General features: G+C 41.0%; 1 protein-coding gene across 5 annotated transcripts in view; it reads left to right on the top strand.

Annotated features, from left to right (window-relative positions):
• TCP11L1 (t-complex 11 like 1) overlaps positions 1–11182 on the top strand; it is a 34383-nt gene that overhangs the window by 251 nt on the left and 22950 nt on the right. The window contains exons 1-2 of one of the 5 annotated variants that reach the window (XM_015081155.3): positions 38–172; positions 2678–2864. In XM_015081155.3, coding sequence (XP_014936641.1) covers positions 2702–2864 — 163 coding nt within the window. In that variant the 5' untranslated portion in view covers positions 38–172; positions 2678–2701. Of the gene's footprint in view, positions 1–37; positions 173–461; positions 597–1238; positions 1533–2677; positions 2865–11182 lie in introns of those variants that run through there. The other 4 variants (XM_015081156.3, XM_027072932.2, XM_015081154.3 and 1 more) reach the window with 4 other exon arrangements.

The raw sequence follows: 11182 nt of genomic DNA, 5'->3' as shown, positions 1-11182 counted from the left end.
AGGGTGGAGGCGACGGAGTGGCAGGGACGGCGGCGTGTTGCGGCGTAGGACGGCCTTTGTCCCACCCCTCGAGGCCGTGCTCAAAGCGCACCCCGCTTCCGTCGCTTGCTGCTGGCCCGCCACTCCCTCGCCGGCCTGAACAGTTGTTTACAACGGAATCTGGACGCTGAGAGTGAGTGACACTGGGTGCCAGAGGAAGCGGTTCCCGGCATCGGTGGACAGACCCCCTTTACTTCGCTGAAAGACCCTTTCTGGTGGGGAGTCTCTTGTGGCAGCTGGGGCCCGGCATGTAGCTCGGATAGAAGGTCTCTAGGGCAAGTGCGAGAATCCTCCTACCCTCGGTTCCCTTCTGAGGCGGAGCAGGAGTTAGTGATTGTTGAATGAATGAGCACGCTGTAAGCAATAAATGGTTCCTTGCTGCATCCTGTAGCCCTATAAATATAGCTTCCATTTGTGGAAAGCTTGTAGTGTGCCAGCTGCTGTTATGCACGTTCTGTCGTCTGATCTTCCCCCAAATCGAAGAAGTGGGTAGCTGCATTTTACAGATGAGGAAACTGAAGTTTCACAGTTAGTAAAGAGGCAGAATTGGAACCCAGGTATGTCTGAGGCCAACGCCCATCCTTCCCACACACGCTGACATCACAGAGATGACACAGCTGTCAACAAACACTTACTGGGTATCTGTTTGGAAGATATACGGATGGAGCATATGTGGGAAATATGGTTGGTCTTGGGCATTAAGAAGTTAAAAATCTAGGTGAAGAGTTTTGTTGTTGTTGTTGTTTTTAATAAAACTAGCAATTTTCCAATATTGCCCCAACTCATCTTTCCCTCTTCATCACCTGCCACTTGTTCTTCTATTTATTTTCGTGTGCCTTCACGTGTGCCCTTTGAGTGAAATGCCTCCCTTTTCACCTTTTCTCTCCCACTCCGGACATATTTTAATTGGACGAAATCCTGCTCTTTCCAAAAAAAAAAAACAGCTCAAATGTCACCTTTTCCAGGAAGGTTATCCCAACTCCTTACAGGCAGAATTAGTTTCTCCCTCTACTATGTTCCCGTAGTGGTTTCATAATGCCATCAGGGCTTCAGTTTCGCTCTGTTTCCTTGTAAGCATGTCTCCCCCCCAGACCTATTTAAATAAGTATATTTTGAATTGGATCTAAGGCTATGGTGCATGCTAGACACGCAGCAACTAGCCCTACAAGAGTTCAGAGAGAGGTGCAAACACTGTGGGGAAGTGTCCTAAGAAGAGTAGGACTTGAGCAGAATCTTAAAAGGATGGGGTTAGTTTACTGAGCTGAGTATTAGAGACCCAGAAAGCGTGCCTTCCTCCTCACCGTGCAGAATGAGTTACTTCATCCCTTCTGAGCTCATTCTCAGCATGTGAAGAGGATAAAATTAGAAGTGTATTTGTTTGTCCTTTCTCAGAGAATATGCTGGCAATGTTGTCTTTTGGATCTTGGAGCATTTCCAGAGCCTGATAGGATTTAGGACAGAGGAGATGGGTGTCTGGAGTGGGATGTTGGAAGGTAAGAGGGAACTGTATTAAAGAAACCTTCATATTAATAATACAGGCCTAAAAAAAATAATACAGGCCTGGAAATGTCAATTCCAGTAACTTCATTCTATTTAATGGAGGGATCTGAAATTCTAGGTAATTATATCAAATGATTCTTCTCTGTCTAATGGGCAAAAGAGAGTCTGCCAGACCTTTTCCAAGCTGCCAACATTTCTTTTGATCCCTGGATTACCCTCCAGGTGTATAATAAAGTCTAATTAGCGTTTATGAAAATGTTTTGTGATCTCCAAGTGTTGATGATACAAATGCTAATTATTTGCAGTATTCTTGTGAATGCAGAAACATTGTGTCTGTCTTCTCCCTTAATTAGGAACACCTTAGGAAGAGAAAACTCTAGGAAAAAAACTCGGGGAGAAAAGAACTTGACAAAAACTTGTATGGTAAAAAGAGGCTAGTATTCCAGGCCTTTTTTAACTGGCCCAAACCAACACGTTAAGTATTATTCCTGTTCTAACCAGCAACTAAAAAAATTAAAACCCCACCCAACCCCATACATCGTGGTTGTTTGCAACTTCCTACTTACCATCTTTTCCTGCCGGCTGACAAGTTAATAAAAATATTGGCCCCATACATTATTCCTAAATGCTTCATATGCTTCTACCTTCTATGTGTCAGCCCCAGGTATCTTATCCACATAACAGGATCAGAGAACCAGCTCCATGGCCCAGTGTATTCAACTGGAAGCCCAAGTTAAAAGCATGATTTCCAAAGGCTTTTCCTCTCCACTCTCAGGAAAGAAAGGAAAGAATTGAAGAATTGAATCACTCTTTGATCAAAATAGAAGCAGGCAGTTTATAGTGTTATCTTCCAACAGTGTAAGATCCTGGTTTTGACTTAGGAGTGGGACAAAAATACTCAAACCTGTCACTCTATCTGAGGTACAGGTCCATGAATTTGATAAATTGTAAGTGTCATTTTACAGGTATCGTTTAATCATTGAGGTAGAATATGATAGCTGGATAAGATCTTTGCAAGCCCACTCATTATTACACATGAGAAATGGAAACCCAAAGAGAATAAATGATTTGCCCAGAGTCAACTGCCAGTTAGTAACAGAGCTAGAACATTTTGGTTCACTTTTTTTTTCTTTCCTAGGAAAGTGAATAAACTTAATTGAGAATGTCTGAAAACCCTGACAAGCCCAATACAAATGAAGCAGGAGAATCAAAATCAAGTGATTCTGAACAAGGCCTTGAAGATGCTGTGGAAGGTTCTGATGAAGCTTTACAGAAAAATATAAAGTCGGGCTCTCCCAGCACCCAAAGAATGCAAAGACCTCACTGTAAGCAAATTTAACTTTGGTTAGAAGGAATATTATCGTTGTTTTTCAGGTGATATTTTGGTTAGGCTTCCTTATACTTGTGACCCTGAGCTGGGTTCTTATCATATGAGAACATTGCCAATAACCAGCATTTAAGAATAGCAAGTTTCTCAACTGGCAGCCTAGTCACTTGTGGGTTTTCAGTTGCTTGAGAAATTAAAGTTTTAGAATAATGTCCAGAATATTTCTGTCTTCCTCTAGTGTCAGTGACCTTCCACTTTCTCTGAATTGCTTTGAGAACTAGGAGGGTGGAGTGCAAATTGTAGCTTTAATTAAAAAAGCATTTGAAAAGTCTCAGGCAGGTTCCAGCCAGGACTGTGCTCGTGCAGGCTAAAAAAGGTTTTGAATGTGAGTGAGGTCACCACACCCTAACTTCACTGCCTGGGGGCTTAGTTCCCACGAGGTTGAGGGGATTCAGTTTGCGGAATGTATGGTGAAGTCATTTCAGATCCCTGACTGGGAGCGGGCCTCACTGATGAAAGGGTGGCAATTTCCACAAGTATTCCCAGCAGTTGCCCTAACTCCTGTCTTTTATTAAGAATACTTAAGCTTTTTGAAGTGGGTCCAAAAAATGAAAGTTTTAAGAGGGAGTGTCATAGTCTAAGAATGTCAGTGCTGATGTTATCTCTTTAAAGTGTAGATGATGGGTAGTTCTGCATATTTGAAAGAAGTATGAACATTTTTTGGGTTTGAGGTGTGTTTCTTTTAAAATGTTCAAAGCCCTTCTCAGGTAATTTATTAGTCCCCATAATATTCTTTTCACTTTTATTATTTTTTTAAATTAAGTACGCTTAATTACTTAACGTGGGGCTTGAACTCCGACTCGGAGAACAAGAATTACATGCTCTGCTGACTGAGCCAGCCGGGTGCCCCTTAACATAGTATTCTTATAGCAAACATTAGTAGGCCCCATTTTATTGTGGCTTAGTATCACATAGATTTTGATGGATATACTGCTAGGTTCATCCCAGCACACAAAGTATACAAAGACCTCACTACAAGCAAATACGACCTTTGGTCCTCTTGGTCTCCAATATGTATACTTAGAAAGCTTCTGTTTTCCCATTTTTACTTATTTATTTTTTTACTTTTTATTTATTTGTTTTTAAGATTTTATCTTTAAGTAACCTCTATACCCGATGTGGGACTCGAACTCACAACTCCGTGATCAAGAGTTGTATGCTCTACTGACTGAGCCAGCCAGGCATCTCTGTTTGTTTGTTTGTTTGTTTATTGCTTATTATTTATTATTTTTTAAGTAGGCTCCAGGCCTGATGTGGGGCTTGAACTCGAAACTCTGAGATCAAGAGTCACATGCTCTACTGACTGAGCCAGTCAGCCTCCCCTGTTTTCTCATTTTTAAAATTAGGAAAATACACTTATCTCTTAGATGGTTGTAAAGATTAAATGATTTCATGTAAAGCACTTAGAACAATGCTTGGCATCTAATAAATGTTCAATAAATATTGTTAATACTACATGTCATCTGTTGCATTTAAAGATACCAGGACTGATTGCTGTAATATGGATGCAGATGGCCAACATGATGGTTTTATCACTACAGTTCCTGATAAAGGAGGACCTTTGGTTTAGATCTTTAGTCATTCTTTAATTGATGGCTTTGCCTTTGGCATCCTGTCAGTCTAATGGCATGACTCCAAATTAATATCAAGCCAATACTAGACTACATTCATTATCTTCGACTGTATGTAGGTATGTCCTTAAGGCAAGAGTCCTTACGCTGGAACCCATGATTAAGTGTTAGGGGATCCAGGAACAGCCAAAAAAGTTTATCAACATTTGTGTGCATATGCATTTTTCTAGGAAGAAGGTTATGGAAGATTTAATTAAATTCTTATAGAAGTCCATACCAAAACAGAATAGAAAATCAGTGCCCTAAAATATTCCTCTGGCTTCCTTGCTCTTTCTCCTTATAATAATAGGTAGGCACAGGGCTGTGGTAAAGCTCAGGCCCCACAGCCTGGGGGCCACATCAAGAAGCATCACTGTACATATACAGCATAAATAGGAATTTATAAAGTATGAAATCATCTCTGCAGACTTTTTTTCCAAACTGTGTAAATGAGTAGCTACTGAGTTTCTAGTAACTCTAAAATCCCTTCTGGAATTCTACAAATTAAAATGTAAATAGCAAAGAGACAACCTTTAGTCTTGCAAGTTATAATAGAGTAATATTTTAAGGTTAGAATTGCTATTGGTAACTATGATATTGTGATTAATAATAAGAAATATATTTGGTCTTTGTCCAGTTTCTGGCAAAGAGCGCCTTTGGAATTTCCTAAGTGCTATAAGTGTGTCTTTTGTTATGTTAATGAGGCGACTTTTGGAAAGCACCTAGGTAACCTAATGATGGGGGCTGGTTGCCAGGGGACCCAGCCCTGTGATTAGAGGGTTGGAACTTTCAGTCCCATCCCCCAGCCTTCAGCATGGGGAGAGGAGGGGGTTGGAGGTCGAATCAATTGCCCCTGGCCAGTGATTTAATCAATCATGCCTATATAATGAAGCCTCCATAAAAACCCAAAAGGACTGTGTTTGGAGAGCTTCCAGGTTGGTGAATACACAGTGGGTGGTGTTGGGAGAGTGGTGCACACCCTCAGGGCAGGGAAGCCCTGCACTCTTTCCCCATACTTTGCCCTTATGCATCTCTTCATCTGGCTGCTTCTGAGTTATATCTTTTTATACTAAACCAGTAAACCTGGTAAGTAGAATGTTTCTCTGAGTTCTGGGAGCCACTCTAGCAAATCAAACCCAAGGAGGGAGTCATCAGAACCTCTGGTCTATAGCACCCATGACCGCCTGGACTTGCAACTAGGGCAGTTTTGTAGAACTGAACCCTTAACCTGTGGGGTCTGACAGTATCTCCAGGTAGATAGTGTCAAAACTCAATTGAATTGTAGGACACCCAGCTGGTTTCTGACAACTGTTTGGTAGTGTTGGGGGGAAGCACCTCACCCCGCCCCTGTACACATTGGGATTTGGGTGCAGAACCTTCAGTAAGTGATACAGAATATTGAAAAAGGACGAGTGGCTTCCTTGTAGGAATTGGCTGGCACTAGTCCGAGGTGGTGCTTTGATTCTAAAAGATAATCTGTTCTGTAAACATAGAGATGTTTACATCTCTAAAAATAAAGATCAGTCAGCTGCAAATTAATGTCTCCCCTGAGATTCTCTACTTCCATATACTCTGCTCACAAAGCCTGTTCTGTTCTGGTGTTTAATCACCTTTTGACCAGTAGAAGATGCTGTATTCAGATGAAAAACTTCACATTGTTATCCCAGTTAATATTTGCCATTTAGCATTTTGGTTTATTAAATCAGGTCTTTGTGAGTTTAATTAGTATATCCCAGTCATCCTTAGATAAATGGATGGCACAAGGTCTTAATTTTTTTTAAGTCGATTTATTTAGGTACTCTCCACACTCAGTATGGGGCTTGATCTCGCAACCCCGAGCCAGCCAGCTGCCCGTAAGTTATTACATTTTTTAAAAATGTTTATTTTTGAGAGAGAGAGAGAGAGAGAGAGATAGTGGGAGCAGGGGAAGGGCAGAGAGAGAGACACACACAGAGAATCTGAAGCAGGCTCCTGGCTCTGAGCTGTTAGTACAGAGCTTTACACAGGGCTCGAACTCATGAGTGGTGAGATCGTGACCTGAGCCGAAGTCGTACGTTTAACCGACTGAGCCACCCAGGTGCCCCTAAGTTCCTATATTTTTAAAGCTCATGACTAGACTTTGAGTTATAGTGTCTCTGTGTTTAGTCAGTGAGTCAGTATTTATTGAATGCGGGGTGCCCGGATGGCTCACTTGGCTCTTGATTTCAGCTCAGGTAATGATCCCAGGGTGGTGAGATTGAGCCCCGCATCAGGCTCCTTGCTGGGCAGTGCTGGGCATGGAGCCTGCTTAAGATTCTCTCTCTCTGCCTCCCCCTCTGCCCTTCCTCCACTTGCGCTCTCTCTCTTTCTCTCAAAAACAATATTTTTTTCTATTGAATGAATATTATGTATCAGGGATACAGCAGTGAGTCAGGCCTACAAGGTCTCTTACCTCATGGAGCTTGCAGTGTAGTGAAGAAGACAAAATAACAAGCAATTTCTACAGCGCAGTAGGTTCTGTAGATAAACTTTACCCGTGCTTCACTATGCTCCCTCTATAGTAGTTTTGGGTGATATTTGCCATCTGCCATCCATAAATGTCCAACCACTTGTCTGACTAGAAGCGTATCTTTAGAGTGTATGGACTTCTCAGATTACAGAACAACTCAGTAAGGAAAGGTAGAGAGTAGGAACATTCTGAATTAGGTTTTCATTTTATTTTGAATCTATTCACCAGCTTCCCAACGGGCATGTTTACTTGGTTTGGTTTTCAGTTTCTTTAACAGGGTATCAGTGCACAAATGCTATAAGGGAATCAGCAGCAGCTTTAGCTTTATATTGCATAGTAAAATAAATTCCAGGGTAAAATACATGTGACCTTACCATTTTTTATGGCTCTTATTACAACTCTTCACAGGTTCTCTTCACAAGTTGAAGTGAAACCATGTTGTCCACTAAATTGTATCTTTGTGTTCTCATGAAATTGGTAAATTTGAGAATTCTCAAAACAAAACAAAAATCCCACCCACAACCCTGTCATTAGTATGCAGCTACCAGTTTCTGTGTATGTAGACCTGTAACCTATCCTGATCCTATCTTAGAACTGTAGCTTTTAGCTTTTTTGATCAGGTATCCTTCATTAATAAGTTTGATTAAGTAGTCTCTAACTTGGACAGCTCTGTAAATTTTCTTCTTCCTGGTGTCTCATGTTCTTAGCACTTGGTACAAGCTGTTTTATCCCAAATGTGCCCCAAATCATGAGAACACACTTGTGTATAATTTGGAAGAGTCTCATCTTCTATGGAACATTCCTTTGGTTTTACTGTCTTCTTTTTGCATATTAGGAAATAATGGCTGTGGAAGATTTAAAATGACTTGTTCAAGGTCACATTCAAGAGTCTGGAGGGAGCTGAAATTCTTCCTTCCTCTGTCCCTTGTGTTTCATGACTAGGTAGCATAAAAACACTGTGTATTTATCATTACCCAAATGCCCTAAATTGTTGAAAAATGGTAAATTAATTGTGAAAACTTGGCGTGTTTCTATTATTTTCATAAATTTAAGATGATTAGACATTTGAAGATTTTTGCAAAACCAGGGTCAAAACCAAACTTGGAAGCCCTGATGATGGGGCTTTTTTTTTTTTTTTAATGTTTATTTATTTTTGAGAGAAAGAGAGAGATCCCTAGAGGGGGAGGGACAGGGAGAGGGGGACAGAGGATCCAAAGGGGTCTCTGGGCTGACAGCAGTGAGCCTGATACAGGGCTTCAACTTATGAACTGTGAAACCATGACCTGAGGTGGTCCTTCTGAATCTTTTTTTTTTTTAATTTTTTTTTTTTAATGTTTATTCATTTTTGAGACAGAGAACATGAACGGGGGAACGTCAGAGAGAGAGGGAGACACAGAATCTGAAACAGGCTCCAGGCTCTGAGCTGTCAGCACAGAGCGTGACATGGGCTCGAACTCACGGACCACGAGATCATGACCTGAGCCGAAGTCGGACACCCAACTGACTGAGCCACCCAGGTGCCCCGAATCTCTTTTTAAGAGATAAGAACTTGGCATGCCTGGCTTGCTCAGTTGGTGGAGTGCATTACTCATGATTTCAGGGTTGTGAGTTTGAGCCCCACATTGGGTGTAGCGATTACTTTAAAAAAAAAAATCTTAAAAGGGATAAGAACTCTATGCAGTTTAATAATTCCTGACTTTTGATGTTGATATATCACAGTGAAAGTTCCATTTTCTGATACATGGTAACAGAAAATATTAGCTTGAATAAATTTAATAGTATATATATATATATATATATATATATATATATATATAGCAAATTCCTGCTAAATGTTTTTGAATTTTTTTTAGTTTATCTATTAAATTTTTTTTTAATGTTTATTTATTTTTGAGATAGAGAACATGATCAGGGGAGGGGTAGAGAGGGAGAGAGAGAGAGAGAGAGAATCCCAAGCAGGCTCTGTGCTGTCTGTGCAGAGCCTGATGTGGAACTGAAATCCGAAGCTTAACTGGCTGAGCCACTCAGGCTCCCCTGAATTTTTTTTAAGTTTATTTTTTGAGAGAGGGCACAAGCAGAGCAAGAGCCGACAGGGAGAGAGAGAGAATGCCAAGAAGGCTCCGCACCACCAGCGTAGAGCTCAATGCGGGGCTTGAACTCACAAACCGTGTGATCATGACCTGAGCCAAAACCAGGAATCCGATGGTCAACCAAGTAAGCCTCCAAGTGCCCCCCACCTTTGAATTTTTAATCAATTTTATTGAGGTAGAATTTATATATAATAAAATTCCATTTTAAGCATGTAATTTGAGTTTTGACAAATGCATTTACAGTTGTGTCGCTACTACCACAGTCCTGCCCCTTGACAGTGAATCTTTCCCACTGTCTTCTGGCCTTTGGCAGCCACTTACTTTCTATCTCTATAATTTTGCCCTTTTTATGATTTCAAATAAATGGAATCATACTGTATATAGTCTCTTATCTGACTCTTTAACTTGGGATAATGCTTTTAAGATTCATCTGTGTTTTTGCATGTATCAGTTTCTTCCTTTGTTATTGCTGGGTAGTGTTCCATTGTATGGTTATACTATTTATTCATTCTGCAGTTGATTGACATTTGGATTAGTTCTAGATTTTGCCTGTTATGAAGAATGCTGCTATTAACATTTGAGTACAGGTCTTCATAGGGCCATAGTTTTCTTGTGTAAAGACCTAAGAGTGGAATTGCTGGGTCATGTGATAAGTGTATGTTTTACTCTATAAGAAACCAAGAGATTGTTTTCCAAAGTGACTGTACCATTTTTTATTTCTACTGTTTGAGACTTCCAACTGCTCTGCCGCTATGTCAAGACTTGGTTATGATCAGTCTCTTTAATTTTGGCCATTCTATTATGTATGTAGTGGTATCTCAGTGTGGGTAGTTTTTTTTTTTAATGTTTATTTATTTTTGAGAGAGACAGAGTGTGAGCTGGGGGGGAGGGGCAGAGAGAGAGGGAGACAGAATCTGAAGCCGGCTCCAGGCTCTGAGCTGTCAGCACAGAGCCTGACGCAGGGCTCAAATTCAAGAACCATGAGAACATGACCCGAGCTGTCAGACGCTTAACTGAGCCACCCAGGTGCCCCTCAATGTGGTTTTAATTTGCATTTCCCTGATTATAAAATCAAAGGAAAAACCTACAATGTTCCACCTGTGTGGGGCAAAACCCAGTCCTTCCTCCTGTGTTTTTCTCCCGGGTGCCTGTGTCTCTTTAGTATTCACATAGAGTAGATCACTTCTGGACACCAAATGTGTGGGGTCATTTTCCCCCACCAAGTAATTTTCTGTGATACTACCTGAATTCCTATAATTCAACTCAATTCTGACACTATTTATGCAGAGATAACATCAGATCTCACAGGTGAAGGGCTTAGTCCCACACCCATCCCTCCACTTTGGACAATAGTCACAAATCTAGGTTATTACCTGTGCTTTTGACCAACCAGCTATAGATTGGAGATTCTAGCGTCCCTTTCATAAATTCTATTAATTTACTAGAGTTTACTAGAGTGGCTCACAGAACTCAGGGAAACACTTATGTATACCAGTTTATTAAAAGATAAATAAAAGTGAACAGCTAGATGAAGAAATATATAGGGTGAGGTCTGGGAGGTTCCTGAGTGCAGGAGCTTCTGACCCTATGGAGTTGGGGTGCATCACCCTCCTGGTATGGATGTGTTGGACAACCTGGAAGCTCTCTGAACCCTCTACTATTGGGACTTTATGGAGGCTTCCTCATGTAGGCATGATCAATTATTAACTCCATTTTCAGCCCTAAGTATGGAATCCTCTCTGGAGGATAGGGCTGAAAATTCCAACCTTCTAATCATGGATTGGTCTTTCTAGTGATCCACCCCCATCCAGAAGCCATCCAGGAGCTCAGAGTCATCTCAGTAGAACAAAATATGCTGCTAGTGCTTATCACTTAGGGATTAAGAAAGGTTTTAGGAGCCCAGTGTTAGGGAGGGGGTCAAAAGCCAAATATTAAAACAAGAGATGCACCTAGTGTTCTTATCACTTAGGAAATTATAAGGGCTCTAGGAGTTTTGTGCCAGGAACCAGGGTCAGAGAACAATATGTATATTTTCTGTTATCTCTCACTGATGACTAATGATGTTGAG

This window comes from Acinonyx jubatus, chromosome D1 (genome assembly GCF_027475565.1).
Source record: "Acinonyx jubatus isolate Ajub_Pintada_27869175 chromosome D1, VMU_Ajub_asm_v1.0, whole genome shotgun sequence".
NCBI lineage: Eukaryota > Metazoa > Chordata > Mammalia > Carnivora > Felidae > Acinonyx > Acinonyx jubatus.
Note: the sequence above shows the minus strand (reverse complement) of the source record. Positions and strands in the feature narration are given on the sequence as shown.